Source organism: Helicoverpa zea, chromosome 9, assembly GCF_022581195.2.
Source record: "Helicoverpa zea isolate HzStark_Cry1AcR chromosome 9, ilHelZeax1.1, whole genome shotgun sequence".
Lineage (NCBI taxonomy): Eukaryota > Metazoa > Arthropoda > Insecta > Lepidoptera > Noctuidae > Helicoverpa > Helicoverpa zea.
This window is the reverse complement of record NC_061460.1, coordinates 11,758,557-11,777,465: the sequence shown is the minus strand read 5'-3', so window position 1 is coordinate 11,777,465 and position 18,909 is coordinate 11,758,557. Positions and strand designations below refer to the sequence as shown.

The window sequence follows — 18,909 nt, the reverse complement described above, 5'->3', positions numbered from 1 at the left end:
CGACATAGTACATACAAATATTTTCTAAAGTATAACTTAACTATATATCCTTACATACTACTCAGTAGCCTTTAGTAGTCTCAGTAGCCCTTGTGAATTCGCTCAGTGTACAGTTAAATATGCCTTCTTATACGCCTTCTTCGGATGTAAACATTTTTTGTAGTACCAAAAATCGTTGACAGATGTCTCAAAGGAACAGAACGCCTAGTTACTTCACTCGTAAAACTGATCTTTTTGGTCATGCCCACCGAATTTGACTTAGAAGAAGGCACCTGATCTACCTGCATTATGACATCTCCGCTTATCTTCCCTTACTCCGTGCCACGGATGTTGTTATACCCAACTGTCCTACTTACGGCGCAGTTATACTGTATTGTTTTTATTACTATCGGCCCATACACTTGGGGAATGACAGTCGAGTATAACAGCTGTTTTGTTGAACTATTTTTTTTTTTCGTTTTTCTATCGGATTGACCTATTTTAAAACCCTTTCAGGCTCAATTACTAAAATGGAGACCTAAAAGGTTTATATATGAAAAAAACATTGGAATCCTGTATCGAATGCAAAAAATTTAAATGATTTGTCAAAGAGTAGGTAGGTGCCAACATTTTAATAGATGGGTTATGTGGAAGATGACATGACTGGAAATAATATTACGTAAAAGATACCGTCGGACAGAAAATAATGGAAGAAGAAGACGTGCTGTACTGACCCCAATAAAACTGGGATAAAAACTAAGAATATATTTTAAATCAAAGATCATATTTGAAATCATGCATCCTCAATAATCCTTTAACTAGGGCAATTTTACAAGCAAAATCTCATAAGCTATATTAACTTCAGAATACAAAACCTTAGAAATGCAATAACAATATTCATATTAAAGATTGAGATGAAATTCTATTCCAGTACTGTTGATCGACTCAAGTCCCTGACCTATCTCACTGCGTCAGCTTGTGTGCCCCGTTTTAATTGCAATTGAGTGTAGTAATGATAAATCGTTTCTTTTCTTTAAAATATGGTGTTTTGGTGTTACATCATCATCATCATCATCATCATCACTACCTACATAGTATAAAACAAAGTCGCTTTTTCTGTCCCTGTGTACGCTTAAATTTTCAGAACTACGCAACCGATTTTCATGCGGTTTTAACAGATAAAGTAATTGAAGAGAAAGGTTTATATGTAAAATAACATCCATTAAATACTGGGGAAATTCTGTTATCGCCGGCAACCGGCGACCACCCGAAGACACGCCTAGCTCATCACCGCAGGCCGTTCACATACACCGGGCTTGATTATTTCGGCCCGCTGTCAGTCACCGTCGGTCGTCAACATCACAAGCGATACGTGGCGCTGTTCACGTGTCTCACAACGAGGGCAGTTCATCTCGAGATCGCGCACAGCCTCAGCGCGGACTCAGCTGTCATTACACGTGTTCGGTTCATGTTATTGTTTAAATTCATCGGAAAATCCATCAGAAAAATGTAAATAAACAGTAAAAAGGTGTAAAAAAAATAATATTAATATAATAAAAGTTTTACTACAAAGAAAATGCTCTAACGGAGTATAGATAATTCTATTAGTACTACGCGCAATGGTGTCGATCGTTACACGAGTTCGGTTCATGTTGTTTTAATTTGGTACAGACATAGTTTGGAACTCGAGAAAGGACATAGGATAGTTTTTATCCCAAAAATCCTGCGGGAGCGGGAACTTCTCAAAAATCCCGCGAGATCGGGAACTATGTGGGTAAAACCAAAAATCTGCCGGAAGTCACTATTCCACGCGAACGGAGTCGCGGGCAAAAGCTAGTAGCATATAAATTAAGAAGCATGTTTGGCTATATCATAACAGCTTGTAATAATTTCTAAGGCTAAGTTAAAATTAAAATCAAATCGTAAGATAAATTTATGTATTTCCATGACCTTTGAAAAATCAGTTTCTTCTCATAGTTGTCTCTTGTACCATATCTCAATACATACATAGTGTATTATTTTTATTATATGCTATTCTGTTTGTATCAATGAACTGAATTTTGCATAATTCTAGTACTGCTGTGGATCGACTTTACGCGAGCCCTGACCTACGTCACTACGTCAGCTTGTGTGCCACGTTTTAATTGCAATTAAGTGTATTTCCTTAACGTTTGAAGAGGCAGTTTATTTTCTTGGAATAGTTTATTGATAGTGGTTTATTTTTATAAATAGATATTTTTTTCTGTTTCTATATTTTTACTGAATGTAATGCCAAGTTCACCGACAACATATAAACGTCAGTTTGCTATAATTTTTAACTCGAATTTTAAGAATTTTAAACGAAACTGTTGTTTTAAGGATTTTAATTTTTTCAATAAAAAGGTTCTCTTTCTAGAAAAAAACTATATTTCGATAGCTTACCAGATGCACTCGCAAAATCTTTTTGTTTTTACTCAAAATTGCGTAATTCTCTGCACTGAACCAGAGTATTTAATACATTTTCAGAATAAAAAAAATATTTTTCTCTCGAAATTCTGGCAGACTCGCAAAGTCTGGGTTCACAGTTCTCAAGCTTGACCGTATCTTAGTACTAAGATACGTTGGTAGTAAAAACTTCATATACTTCTTGTATGTACAAAGTTTGTATATCTGTCCATCATTTCATGTTGTTCAAGAAAATCTTGGTGTGACCTACTTTTAGTCAGTTCGCTGTAAAACAAGAATATTGCTTTTCTTTTAAAGTTTTGATTCTCAACGTTTTCTTTAGTCGCATTTTATTGCTTGGTATGCTCTTTTCTGAGATAAACTACTACTACCTTTAACAATACATAACTATCTTCTTCGCAGTCGGGTAATAAACTATTTTTGTTTTGTTGAGTTCAATAAGAAATTACTTAATTTTCAAGCAAACAAAATTATAAATATAAATATTTTTTGATATACATTTCAAAATAGTTTCACCATCATCTCGAGAAGACGAGGGAAAACAAGCCTGTGAGTTGTACTACTGCTAGTTTTACCGAAATTCACCAGGTTGTTCAAGAAAAACAAACGTCCATACATGCAAACGTCCGCTTTTATAATACATACAAGGATATGTAGTACACCTTTCTAATACCACAGTATCCACCTAACAGACTTATAAATTCAAGGATATCTTTTCACACCTATTCATCCTTCATGGACCGCCACCATAGACAAAAGCCTGCAAAAGGAAGGTCAGCGCGGAGGCTGAATGCAATCTGTCATGTCTCTCACGTAGCGTCAGCAAACAAGACGGACGCAATCCTGACCTGCACAACTCAATTTGAGTTGCACTCCGTACATAGTTGGAGCTGTGAGGACGCGTTTCCACTGTCTCGATACGGCGCGGCGTAAAATTGCAATAATTTGATTTTTCAACAAGCAATTGTTAACGTGTCTAAATCCTTGGCAATTTCAAACGCCTTTTGGATTTTTTTTTGTGCATTAAAACAGTTTATGAAAATATAGGTAACTACATACATTACCTAATGATTCCACTTTTAAACCGAATATCCGAAACAAAAAATCGGTAAAAAAACTTTTAAGTTAAACGGTTTTATATCTTATGTGCACTGAAAAATAAAAAATAAAAAAACAGTTACTTACCTATAAACCTACGTAGGTGGTCCCGGTCATATAAGACTAAAATAAAAACGTGGGGCCCATTCCGTAACTATTGTTGTAATATTTTCTTCTAGCTAGAGGTATAATAGGTGTGGATTGCATCGACTTACTATAATCATAACTGGAGATTTTGACAATCAATTATCAGCCGTAGCGGCTTCATCAGCGAACGCCGAGCTCACGATCTACGAAAGTATAAAGATATGCTTTGCCATAAGTAGGATTTCAGAGGGCCCCACGTTTTTATTTTAGTCTTATATGACCGGGACCACCTACGTAGGTTTATAGGTAAGTAACTGTTTTTTTATTTTTTATTTTTCAGTGCACATAAGATATAAAACCGTTTAACTTAAAAGTTTTTTTACCGATTTTTTATTATCTAGTTTTTAGTATTTAATGAAAATGCCTACCGAATATTCTTCATTCTATACATGGGTCAGCAGCGGTGAGGGAGTGCTAGACTCTTACTGACTAAAAACCGTTGTTTTTCGTCGTAGGCCTTTTATGTACCACGACCACGGTAACTCTTTAGGACAATCCCGCAGCCCAGGCAGGCCTTGGCCCTGTTGGGCCCCGTTGGGGTTGTTGACAGTATTCTACTTGAGTAGCCCTTTCATTTGATACCCATATTGAGGGGGTTGTGGAAAAATATGTAATCCGCCATTTTGTACCGGCGGCCATCTTGGATTTACAATGTTATTGATATTACTATATTGTATTGTCATCGGAATTAAAGGTGTGTACCAAATTTCAGATCAATCTGACAACAGGAAGGCACTGAAATTTTAATTTCTAAATTTGACCCAAGAATGAATAAATAATAAATAAAACAAACGGGGTGAGCTAAATAAAACCGTTTAAAAACAGAGGAGGTTATCAATTTGGATGTCTTTTTGATGTGAGAGAACACATCATGGCGTGGCAATGGGAACCGATAAAAGATAACTGAACTGTCACAAATAATAAAATGTGTACTTCATAATTGGCGTAATGTTTGGAATGATGATTTCGTGTAATGTACTGTCAGTTGTGAAGCTACCTCTCATAAATAAATAAATAAAAATATTGATTGATTAACCATCGAACAACAACACATTATTTTCCCCTAACACAAAACAACTGGCGAAAAACAATAAAATATCGTACTATCGTAAATAACGACGTTCAACGACACCGACACGATATTATATCACGCATGATGCAATGGGAACGCGCTCTTACGTCACGTTTATGAGAGCGCTTTGACGTCCTATTTGTTTGTAGTTGACGTTTTACTTATTATTTACCGTGTAGTAATAAAGTTGGTGGCGGGAGGTTATGTAAATATAATATAGAGTCTGGTTTGTGTAAAAGTGTAAGTTTGTATCACTTTTGCAGTGTCCAGCGTTATTGAGAATAAATTGTATTTTGAATATTTTGTGATCTGCTTTTGTATTTTTTTAGGAGATATTGATAATTTAAAAATAAAAATAGCGCTTCCTAAATGGTTCAATCTGTTTCTTGGCATCAAATCAAATATTAAAATAAGTGAATAGACAAAGGTACTAAGAAATAATGAAAAAATCAGAATTGATATTGAGATACTGATATTTTCTGCTCATTATTCAAATATGTCACTTGCCTACTTTTTCATAAAATCAATAACCTCCCACACTATCTAATCTTAAGTCTAGTATAATTTATATCTATTTAGTCTATGAATCGAATCATTGTAACCCACGCTAGATTACAATTTAGTAATAGCTTCTAAATATTACTACTTAATTGAATTGGCGGAGCTAAGGGGAGCCTCGATGTAAATCATAATTATTATCTTGTGCCCTAACCACCGGAACTTTTACCCTATTTACGATATCGATTGCTACCTTTTTTATATTTTTACAAAAATTCCAGAAATGCTAGAAATGGGTTCTGTTAGTTATCCTTTAGAACGCCGGCAATTTTTTTTTTTTCAAAATATTCCATGTACAAAAGTGACTTCTCTGCAGATTTATTGTATGGATGGATATTATTATAGTTATATTTAAAATTTGAAAATAAATAACTAAAATGTTATTATCATCATTGCCAAAAACAACGTAGACTTTATTACTCTTCTAACACAGCAGTTCCATAACCATACATGCTATGAAGAGACATAATGGTATTTTAAGACCTGTAATTGTAACCATATTTCAAGCAAATAAATAAATTCTAATTCTAATACAGCGGAGTACAGAAATCAAACTTATTCACATTCATAACAACATCATAGTAAGGTCACGCTTTTAACAACGCTCTGTGCTCCTATATTTCCCGTTGCTCGACTAACAAAGGGCCTGTCCATCAGACTGTTGAGTCTGACTTCTTGAAGAAAGGCCGTATTTTCCGAATGACTATAGAGTACTTACGTTATTTCTCTTGTGATAGAGAAATTTAAAGAGTTTTGTAGTTTATATTGTATTTTTTTATAGGGGTAGTTTCTGTTCAATAAATGTTTTATTGTCCTTAAATATGTTTTTCATCTAATTACTTTTTGTAAAATGGCAATATCGCTAAGTACAATAGTTTTTCATTGCCTAAAATAAAATACCTATATTTTTATATTTTAGCAACATTATTAAAATTATATTGCCTTCATCTAGCCGTCTCATTTGAAGTGCCAAATACAGGCAAATTCCACTGTCTCATTTTGTAGTATTTTTCCTTCATTGCAGACTTGAACGAATATTGTTTAGACGTAAATAATATTATATCAACTGAACCAAAGTCACCTTTCATGTCAGCCAAAATAAACAAGAAAAAACAAAATAGGTAACATCAAAATTGTGCAAAATAATGTTAATAAATTCAACGACATATATTAGCATATTTTTTTACAAGAAAAGGGATTTTTTGTCATATTATTATCCTTGGGTTAATGTTGAAAGTCAAATTTGAATTGACTGCATAAGTTAAAGGAAAAAATGCAATTTAATTTCCATATTGGAACTCGAAATGATGGTACCATTTTGATCCAAAGCAAGAAGCATTTATTTAGTAAAAATGTTGTTCATTTATTTGTTTGTGTTTGTTTACTTGAACATGCTCTTCATGAGGACTATAGGTCCGTTAAATCTGTTTTTTTTTTTCACTGTTAGAAGAGAAGGGTCATTTACCAACGAAGATTATTTTTTATTCGGGTGCGTGATGGCGAAACTAGTAAAAGAAACTAGTTTCAATAAAAAAAAAACAAATTTAAACTTTCTGACAATATCACTAACATAATTAATACTAAGAAGCATTTCACAGAGAGAGATACTTAGGTATATAATGAAGCTATGTAACGTCATACACTAGTTACGTACTGAAGACCTATCCCAACAGCTGCTAAGCGTTTGTTTGACATCATAAACCCTCTCGGAACTACTCGAGTTTTACAAATAACCGTAGCATTTCAACTATAAGAGCGAGCACTATTTAGTCTATTTAGTCGCCAGTTGGTAGGAAAAAAAAACTTTTTTTTAATACGTGAATTCAATTTATCCTCCGTGATTCAATCAAACTTTTAAGTTAGTCTTAAACCTAACAAATACCTAACCGTTGTCACATGTATACTTCCATTTTTCTTCATACTGACGGACTAAATAGTTGTACTGTGCGTGCTCTTAAATTGACTATAGTATGTCCCACGAGATGCCTATGAAACCATTGATGGAAGCTAGTTATAATATACATTTAGCAACATAATATTATAGTTTGAGAATACTCCGCATTATTAACCAAAAGCATTTCTCAGAGATAGATAGATATAATGACGTCATACACTAGTTAGGTATAAAGACCTATCCCAACAGCTGCCAAGCGTTTGTTTGACATCGTAAACCCTCTCGGAACTGCTCGAGTTTTACAAATATCCGTAATGTTTAAACTATAAATGTTCATTTACTTTGTACCAGATGTTACAATGTACACTTTTGGAAATTCAATCTAGGTACTGAGTTGTAGTAATTGTAGTTTTGTTCTCGGGTATTGGTCATTTGGTGGTTTGAAATCCTCTTTATGCTCAAAGTTACCATAAAATATGTTTCCTGATTTTCACTGATTTTATAGATACTTATATGAAGGATGACAAGCCTTTTAGTAAATTCACAATTTAGACAGTTTACATAGGTACTCAATCCCATTGTGAGTATTTATCTATATTTTATACGAAACTTACTTTGAACATCAAATTATTTGTTAATAAATTCCAAATTACATTATTAGTACTTTGATCAATATTCAAAGGTTCTCATCTTATGAAAATAGAAAAGTCTTTGATCACTATGTAAGTTCAATTACCTTGTTCTATAATAAGGAAATACGCACCAAAGTGCTAGCACAAAGCTTCATTCGTACGATATCTAAACTAGGAACGCATTTCGCATTTCACAGTTAGTCCTGATGAAATATTTGCCATACCGATGTCGCACCGATTCCACGTTAATTTGAACCGGTAACAACTCGGTAGCAACACGGTAACAACCCGGTAACCTACTTACATGATGCTAACGGCAAAAGCTTTTAACTCAGTGTAAAATAAACTACCGTTAAAATATCAAATCTCTTTATAAGCCGTATCAATGGTTATCAGATTTCAAAATAAATGGGAACTGATTTCAAGTGAATATAGTCTTCCATTTGATTTTATCAATGGTGGCTTTTGTTAAATGTTTGAACCACTGTCATCATCCTCCGAGCCTTTTTCCCAAACTATGTTGGGGTCAGCTTCATGTTTGAACCACTGTAAAGAGATTAAATGTGATTAAACATGCAGCAACGAAGAAGCAAATCTGCTATATATATTTAATTTCGACTTTAAATATAGGTAGTGACGGACCAAACTGACACACAAAATATTGCTACAAGGCAGGTTTATTTTGAAACAACAAACTATTCGTTTTTTAGATCTTTAATATAATGTGTACCTAGAGATGGTTGGCTGAGAATATACTCAGCCAATTACGGTCTGATCGTTACATGGGAACCGTTGCTTAACTTCGACAATTACGAATGGCTCATATTATCCGGGACCTACAGAATAATATTAAAAAATCTATTCGAAATCAAAACCCAACAAAAAAAATTCAAACAGACTTTTACAGAGAATCATAGTGAGACTTTCAAAGATACTTCCGAAGACAAATAACACAGCAAAACAGCTACTAGAAGTTCCAATAAGACTTGAAACTCGAACGTATTACATCATCGGATCTATAACAACGGTATCCTTTCCCGATAAAGGAAGTATGGAACAAGGCTTCAACTGATATCGCCTTGAGATAGGTCAGGTCGAAGCCCTGCAACTAGGCCACATCTAGGAGTTGTGCACCATCTAGACGTGTTAACAACTGTGTAACCACGGAGTAAGGAAGTTGAGTGGAGATGCCTTAATTAAGGTAGGTCAGGCGTCTTCTTCTAGGTCAAATACTTGACTAAAACGATCAGTAACGAGTAAACTAACGAAACGTTAGGGTTCTTTGAGACATCTGTCAAGGATTTTTGGTATTACAAATATGATTAGGTCCTAAGAAGGCGTATAAGTGCGATAACAGTAACGTTCCTCGTTCCCCTCGCACCCGAATGTTGTCGCGCTACTTTCTTAGGAGATTTTCCGTTATGGCACCTCCGCTAGTAATTTTGTTCTCCATTGGTTTAGCTCAAATTGCTGCTTATTGTGGTGTTGTATAACATGTATGTGGTAGAACTTGTGTAAGATTTGCATAATGCAAGGATAATATGTGTGGATTATTTGATTATTATTGTTCCCGAATTTAAACATAATCTGACTACCATTATTATATAACCGCAGTTTCAACCATTTAAAGCCTTTTCCAATACCTGCAGCATTTTTGCAAAGTTTATTTTTTATTATACTAGCTTTCGATTTATAACGAATTTTAATTATCTATGGGTCATATTCAAAAAAATTGTATATTAAAACGTCCAACAGAGTTATTCTTTTTTAAAGAATAGCTACTAGCTAATTACTCTTAAAACAGAATAAACATTTATTTCAGCATTATGAAAAACAAAAATAACGCCCCATAATCCTCAATGAATGATTAATTTTAAAAGAAAACTACAACGTAGAACATTTGTTTTCATATAAGCAATGCGTGTCCACATTCTTGGCGCGACATTTAGAAAACATTTTATTATTCAATATTAGTATTTTAACTGACAAATAATTGATTTCTCAGCAGAGCATTGTGGAACCTGAAGGAATTTGCTAAAATTATCATGAAATATAACACGCAGAATTCAGGAATAATTAATTAAAGCAAGTCTTGATTTCACTTCATTTCTGTTATTCCTGTCTGTTACATTAGTAATTTTAATATTTTTGTAGTAGTTATCAAAATTATTTTACCTAAAACATTAGCAACTGAACTGTCAAAAGAATCGACGAATCAAAAATGTTCGGTAATTTTGAGAAGCGCAACAAGCACGAAATATTGTGGTGCAGTGATTATTCGACAATTAAAAGTTACTTATTACTGTGAGACTTTTAAAGTATCGGTAAGTACTTTTACTGTTTTATAACTCAGCTTAGAATAAATGTATATTGACACTATCACTGTACTATACAAGTTTCGTATAAAGTAAGAATTAGCATTGAAAAAGAGATTTTTTTAGATTAGACACAAGCAATTTATTCATATCGGTTATCATATCGATTACTTTTTTCTGTGACGTAACAGATATGAACGGTTAAGGTTTGTTCACAGTGTACGTACCGAGATAAAAACGTATTTAATCAAACCTACCACTTTTCTTTTTATTTTATAATTTTATAAAGGTATCTTTACGAAAATTCGACATGAACAGAGTAAATAAAAATCAATCCACTAATAAAATATAAAACTCGAAAATGTTTTCTATCGATATACATTTTTACAATCGATATTTGCAGGTAACATCATGTATTATATATGGGATAAGTTTGGTATAGTTACCTACCTACGAATGGCTTTAGTTCGGGTATAAGAATTGCTGTGGGGTTTGTTTTAGAATATTTAATATTTATGTATTAAGGTTTTCTTTTCTTCACAGGCAATATGCCACTAACACCAGGTGGTCGACAGCGAAATTATAGAGAACAATTCGAATACTACTATCTACTTATTTTCTTTTAAAAGTACGTCGTTATATACTGACCCTAATAATTCGTCTCTGTTACTTTTCCGTTATAACAATATAGCTTTCCTATCTGTTTCATATCTGTTTTTTACAATTTTTTTGAAAACGACCCCTATTCTACGTAAAAGCCTGGGTTGGAACAATTTTAATTGCTTTTCAAAATATATTTTTGTTCTTTTAAATATTTTTTAAAAGAACAAAAAACTTTTAAATAATATTATAACCATTTTCCTCAAAATTCCCTAGTACCAAATAAAACCGTATAACCATTATAGGTTTATTAAAGCAATACAGATTTATACAAAACAGACGTTATTGCAGCTACATATAACAGGGAGATTCCATCAATTCTATTGTTCGCGAACAAAAAATATTTACGTGTCGGAGCGAGTCCACTGCTAACATGTTTCGCGAATATTTTGTACGTAGTCTGTAGTTTCGTGGACATTTTTAGAAATGTTAGCAAACAGTGTGTTACTGTTTGATACAGCGAGTAAACCAGTTGATACGTTTGTGTGCGTCACAGCGACACACACTAGTTGAATCTCCTACAAAAGTTATAAGACCATGTGACCTGTCATCAGTCCACCCGTGAACACAGTTGGTGCAATTTAGCCGAAAAGACAGTAAAATAAAAAGGAAAAAACCTTTGTATACAGTATCGCATTTAACTACTTCAATGCCGCTAATTAGAGAACAATAGAAAATCAATTATGTCTCGCGCACCGGCATTCAAAGGGTTCTTCTTCTTCCTCCTGCCCTGTTCCCAATTTTATTTGAGGTCGGCGCAATATGTCATCCTCTTACATTTTCGTCTGTCACTCATCATACTGAGATTCACTCTCTTCCTATTCATGTCGTCTTTCAGGCAATCCATCCATCTTTTCTTATGTCTTTAAGTCCTGATTATTTATTTAATAAGTTATAAAAATTAGATGAACTTACCCATGCAGTATCGAAGAGCATGTGGTAATTCGGCACGCAAAATGGTGGAGCAGCCGACATCTTCCGTATCATTTGACACAGCATCCTGAGAAAAAAATTGTTATTTTACTATTGTTTATAACAAAAAAATATCAGCCTACCTACTAAGTAATACAGAAATTCCTTCAACCAGTCTTAGGTTTCAAGTTGCCCAGGCGACATGGTTGAGAAGGTCAGACAGGGCGTCTCTCTATGTTTTGTTAGACTGAATGACATTCCCAATATAGTTGGAATAAGAATAATCAGATGATATTTTCTGTTGAGTTTCTTTTTTTTCTGTTGAGGAGATTTTTGGAAAAGGAAACAAATAATCTTTCCCCAGATTTTTTTACAGTTTCCGTGCCCCTGCACAATGCTGGCTAAACTATCAGGGCATAGTTAGACCGATGGTTGTCTTACCGATTATTTTGAAAGTTATCTTGAATCCAATTAAACTTGTTATTCAGTCTGATACCAGCCGGATACCTGATCATTGTAATGTGCGCATTAGCATTCAACGCCATACTGATTTATACAAACTCGACCAACTAAAACTTTTCAAAGTCTCTTACTAAACTTCAACATGTGTTAATAGGCAAACTATTGGAAACAGTAAACAGGCTATTCTTAGAACTATTCACATAAAAACCCTTCATCATCATCATCATCATCAGCCTATCGCAGTCCACTGCTGGACATAGGCCTCTCCAAGTGCACGCCACTGAGATCGATTTTCGGCCTCTCGCATCCATGAAAACCCTTGAATGTACTAAAATAAGCCGTACCTAACTTTTCCCATACAAATGAAATGAGGTGTAGTTTCCCAACAGATCCTTGAACACGATGAGTATAAGTTAAAACTAGGTCATTCTAGGACAATAACCTGAAGGTATAAATAAACCTGGTTATTGTAGTTTTCTGCTGAAGTTATTTTATAGTATTGTGACAGGTGTGAGGATTAGTGTTCGTGCTCAGTTTGATGAGTGTTAAGACTGTTTCTGAGGATGTTACTGATTTTTTATTTCAAGGTGTTTGTAGTTGTGAAATGAGTATTTATATGTCTTGATATTTATTTGGAGAAGAATTTATTGAATAAAATTTTAGTTCATTCAAGAAGTGAAGTAAACTTTGTCCGCATTTCTATACTAATGTAATAAAAAAGAATCATTTTTTGTTTGTTTGTCTGTATATTTTATTTGTTTGTCTGTATATTTTGTTTGTTTGTCTGTATATTTTGTTTGTTTGTCTGTATATTTTGTTTGTTTGTCTGTATATTTTGTTTGTTTGTCTGTATATTAAAGGCTCCGAAAGTACTGAACCGATTTCAAAAATCTTTTAGCTAAGGAAAGCTACATTCTTTCCGAGTAATATAGGCAATTTTTTGCCTCCCGGTACGGGCAGTAGTTCCTAAGGGAGGCGGGAGAAACCACAGGAAAATGGCTAGTAATAAAAATTAGAGACCAACTATGGCCTCTATCGAAACTGTACAAGCTGTTGATTTGCATCCGTGCCATATTCAAGGAGGTAATTATGCTAATGATTCTCGACCCAAATCAATAAAAAAATTGGTACGTAATTTTTTTCTTTAATTTTTTCGGAATTCCGTAAATGTCATCTAGCCTTATTTAAACTTGGCGCGTATGTTACTGGCGTTAAAACCGTGCTGCGCCCTCACACAAACGCAAACACAAAGCATACGCAACGATCACTCATAAATTTCATTCATAAAATTGGATTACTTCGGAAATACCACGACATTGCAATGACAAAAAAAGCAGTGCATATTAGTTATTTCCCATCTACTGTAATTCCAATCGATTATTTACGTATTGTATGTCCTCCTCCTGAACTATGGCACAAATGCAAATCAACACCTTGTATATGTAGTTTCGTAAATTAAATATTAAAGTTTTTTTTTTTTTTTTTCAATAAACTTCAGTATACCACAATATATCAAAAGTATATTATAGCTTTGATATTTTGAATTTACTAAATGCCAACATATAAACGCACTTGATATAAATCTTGCGCCGCCTACGACTACGCTTTTACTACGCCGTAGCAATCTCAGCGCCTACGCGTACTACGACTTCGTAGTAGCTATCACGTAGCTTGTAACCTTTTGAGTAGGAACAAAGCAATGAGAAATATTACTTTTAAAATAAGTGGACTGTTATTTATTTTTGCCTCCTCTTATAACAAATATTGCAAATAAAAAAATATCGACGACTTGAAAAATTTCCAATGTTTAATATTTGTGTCATTTGTTCTGTGCCTATTGAGACTTCTTTTACAATTTACTGAGAGCACTCGATTAAAATAAAACCCCACAAAATTCTACAATAATAAAGTCGTGGTGGCCTAGTGGTGGGTAAAGGACCAACTTCTCTCAAGTATGAGGGCGCGGGTTCGATCCCAGGTCAGGCAAGTACCAATGCAACTTTTCTAAGTTTGTATGTACTTTCTAAGTATATCTTAGACAACAATGACTGTGTTTCGGATGGCACGTAATACTGTAGGTCCCGGCTGTCATTAAACATCCTTGGCAGTCGTTACGGGTAGTCAGAAGCCAGTAAGTCTGACACCAGTCTAACCAAGGGGTATTGGGTTGCCCGGGAACTGGGTTGAGGAGGTCAGATAGGCAGTCGCTTCTTGTAAAGCACTGGTACTCAGCTGAATCCGGTTAGGAGAAGGAAGCTGGAAGCCGACCCCAACATAGTTGGGAAAAAGGCTCGGTGGATGATGATGATAATTCTACAATAATATACAGTTTATCTTCATAATGAACAAAAGGAATTTTCCAATAACGCATAAAACAAACCCAGAAGGCACTAATTAAGATAGTTACATTCTATCATGATTACCCACTCTCAGTATAAAAATATTTAACAAAGTTAAGAAAAAAATTTCCATAGGCACTAGGGCCACCAATCCATAAAGCAAACGGGTCAAGCACAGCTTAACCTGGAAGATTAGCCGATCGCACTGAAAGCACGTAGCTTCTTTATATAAAGGAAAAATATATCGAAATCAAATTGAGATGAAAACGTAATATTTAAAAAGAAATAGGTCGGTAACGTATGTGGGTCACGATGTAAAATTTTTGGAGTATACGAAACATGTACAGGATAATTTTATTAATGTTTATACTGAAAATGTGTTAAATACTGTTTCTTTGTTTCTAGTTTTTAACCGACTTCAAAAAAGAAGGTCCTTGTATTGCGTTGTATATGGTGCGCCAATATCTCACGTTTGGCTGAACCGATTTTGATGTTCAGCATTATATTTGTCAGCCTTAAGAGACGGTTATAGATAGGCATATTACTAAATTCGGATTTATTTTATAGAAAAAAGTGTTTCTTTAGCTTCAGCTACTGATCTGTTAACGATAATATTCAAAATCATATCAATTCTCACACATAAACCAATGACACGATATCCGTCTTGGTAATAGGCTCCGTTTTACCCTTGGGTACGGAACTCCTAAAACTATACATATAAGTTAAACAATCTTTAAATATACTCACTCATAGTGTGGGTTGGTTGGCAAGGAAGGTGTGAGCCGCAACACGGCGCGAAACGCCACAACATCGTCACTGCTGTTCTGGCCCAGGTATTCTGGTAAAAAATTAATAATAAATACATGTAATGGACTAGTTTAATATAGACTAGTTACTTAAAGATCATTTAGACCATAAGAATATAGAATTAGAGTATACACAAACCAACGCAGAGTATTAAAAAAAAAGGATTAAAAATGTAATGGGATAGAATGTGCACTCGTTCGTTTCATCTATTGAAAAATGAAAAAGAATTCAGTAGTAGTATATAATATAGTACCTCATTGCGAGAGGAATAAAGTTCCAATAAAGATTGTTTTTTTTTTTCATAAAAAAACCGTAATTTATTACGAGAGTTCAGAAAGCAACAATACTTCGAAAAGCTACTACAAAATACATCTATGTATTTGCAAAAGGCATCGAGATGTTTTTCATGAAACTTGCAACAAAAAATAAATGTAATTCTTAACCACTTGAAAGCTTAACAAAAGAACGAAAGTATTGTTTGGAAATAGTCATTCAAATCTTTTCACAGAAATAGTTAGGGTTAGGTTCTTTATTATTTATGAAAAGTGTTTCCATTCTTTTGACTTTTTTCGGTATTTCCAGTAAAAATTCAAATCTACATTGTGCAGCAGACTTTAAATTTTTTAAATTAGTAAAAATTTATGAAAATGTTACATTATCATAACTGGTCTATATAAAACTGAAGATTTTTGATGTGGTTGCTTGTTTGAAATTATTTATTTGTTAAAATCTTTGTTATCAGGCAACTATTACCCTTATATATATACCTTAAACTATAACCATGCTATATAAACATTCTTGTTAAAAAATAAAACTAAATCTACGTAACTCACACAAAGTTGTTTGAAATAATCTCAGGACCATTGCAAAAACAATAGCGTAAAACGTTTAAGAAAAAAATAAACTTGAAGGCTCTCTCCGTAGTTTTAAATAGGCCAGCACTTGGCCTTAATCTCATACCCGAGGATTTCTCACGTTATATATCTTTATTATATACCAACAAGTATAATTTATCATCCGTCTTTATGTTTATCATCCATCCATTTAAATAAAGGTGACAAAATTATTTTCTCATGCGCTTCCTAAAAGCAAATTCTCATTATGAGACTTAAGACTATTTATTTTAAGTCCAAGTTTGCTTGCACTTTAAGCTTTACTTGTAGTAAACAGTAACTTATTAACTTACGGCCATTCCTAATATTCTGTCTATCTGTTGTTTTTCATACATGGGACTTTTTTTAACGAGGTCAAAAATCATTAAATGACCCCTCCCGCTGTGGGTTACTTACCAGCGGTGAGGGAGTGTCAGACTCTTACTGTCTAAAAACCGTCATGTTCCGTCGTGTTCCGTCGTAGGCCTTTTATGTAACTCTTTCGAACAATCCCGCAGCCCCAGTTTCATACACGGGACTTGAAATTAACTGTATAGGGCTAATGTCAAATTTCTAGCTTCTACTAAGCAAAGCAATACATCGATACAATATGAGAATCGGTTGTTAGAGAAATCTACAAAGGCAAGCGGACTCGTGTCAAATTGGGGTCAATGACCGGGAAGGAAAATGTCCGTATTTAATTATAAAATCTTTCAATTTGATCGCTAGAATAGATTATTTCGTAACAAAATACAAAACAAAATTGGTTATCGGACCAACGAAGTTCCGATTAAAAATTAATTGTTTTAAGTAACTTGATACAAGTATTTTTAAGCCGTTTTTTTCTGAGAATTATGAAGAAGATATTTTTTAAGCTGCGTTAAATGTTACTAAGCTCAGATTAAGTATATTTTCAAAAAGACGTGATCTAGTTTTTCTTTTACTCATAGGTCCAGCGTATTATCGTATTATTTTAAAATATTCCTTATTTTTATAACAACATTTCAAGCCTGTTCTTTTTAGATTTTCATTTATTTTAGTTGTTCAGAAAATTAAGTGGTTTCTTTGTTTTGTTTTTTAAACTTTAAAATTAGAACTAGTTTTTCCCTCGCGATAGAAGTAGGCTTTGTTTTTATTTGGCCCAGTTTCTTTTAAAGGGAATGGGTATTTTAAATTGCTTTACAATTTCTGTCTACGGAGAAATTAAAGTTCTAAATTGAATAATTCTTTGTAGTTATACTTTGTAGTTCGTATAGGAGTGAAAATATAATTATGTAACTGTCAAAAAAAAAACTGTATTTTTGATAGAATACCTTGAGACGAAATCCAGATCTTTATATATTTATTTAAAGTATTTACTAGCATAAAAGGTATGTACCCAACCGTTGTAAAATCGTCAGTTTTAACAAAATCATAAATATAGTGATAATAGACATATACGATATTATTAATATGTACCTAATGTAAGATATCACCTGTTATTTTTTTTGTCTGTAATACCACATAAGCTTAATATTATTTACACTTGACCCAAAAGTTCCCATTCATACAAACAATTACAATACAGAAATCTAAACCTATTCTAATAGTAAAATACACGAGCTGAGCTAAACAGCATTTATGGTTAGCGCAGCGCGGTCCAACGGCCACGACATTAGTTCAAATGAATATATTCTACAAGCTGTTATGGTTAGAAGAGGAATTCTGGTAATACTAAATTCAGAGTTTGGAAGAGGAAGAGAAAATCTGTGAGTAGTTTTTGATTTTACTTTGGATAGTACCTAGATAGAATTCACGTCCTGGAAAAGCACATCATATTTTTTAAAATAAATTGTTTTAAAAACAGAATTTTGCATTATTATACACAAATCGTCCATTTAAGGCGTACCTTAAGGTAAAGCATGTATTAAACATTTTTAGTCATTACGTTGATATCTTTTAAAAATAACCATCCATATACTATACACAACATCATCATCATTTTATTTTTCTACACCCTACAGCGTTCACAAGCTTTAAGCATTTGGCTATACCCTACAGCGTGTACATTGTGGAATGCAAATAAATATTATTAATATGAAAGGTTTTTTTATCTTTTTCTATGGGAATTTATCTCACAAGTAACAGCGATATTACCTATTCATTCAAAAATCACTCTAACACATCTCATCATAAGGTACATTTTCTCCCCAACTCACCTGCATGAGTAATCGCAGCGATGCTCGGGTCATATATCTCGTCATCAACAGCGACGACGGCATACTCTCCCGTGGTGAGGAGATCACGCCGCTGGAGTACCTTCATGAAGTCCACCAGCGCTATGTGCTCACCCAGGAACACGTATACTGCGGACAAGAAGCATAAAATTAGAGGGTTATAGTGTGACCATGGTCGGTTTTACTCGGCCGAAATGTAAAGCTTTTTGAAGTAACTTATCGCGTTTGAGTCTCAATTGTTTAGAAAAATGTGTGCAAATCGCGAAATTTTAATAAACCGTTTGTGTTATAGTGAATAGATGTTTTATTTCAGGAAAGCGTAAAAGTTATACTTGTGTGTGTAAACGTACATTGTTTTTGTATGAGTCGACATACAAGTTCGTACGTTTCATACAAAGACACTGTGCAGTATGCATTTCAGCCTGCCTTTACTCATATCAAGAGGAGACATTATTTTATTTCTTATGCGGTTACGGGAAGTCGTTTCCATGGAATCTGAGA

At 33.8% G+C, this 18,909-nt stretch overlaps 1 protein-coding gene across 1 annotated transcript in view; it reads right to left on the bottom strand.

Annotated features, from left to right (window-relative positions):
* Positions 1 to 18,909, bottom strand: part of LOC124633565 (guanylate cyclase 32E) — a 133,774-nt gene that overhangs the window by 55,969 nt on the left and 58,896 nt on the right. The window contains exons 6-8 of the mRNA XM_047168844.1: positions 18,391 to 18,537; positions 15,261 to 15,351; positions 11,716 to 11,800 (exon numbers count right to left, since the gene is read on the bottom strand). Of these exons, the coding sequence (XP_047024800.1) occupies positions 11,716 to 11,800; positions 15,261 to 15,351; positions 18,391 to 18,537 (323 nt within the window). The remainder of the gene's footprint in view (positions 1 to 11,715; positions 11,801 to 15,260; positions 15,352 to 18,390; positions 18,538 to 18,909) is intronic.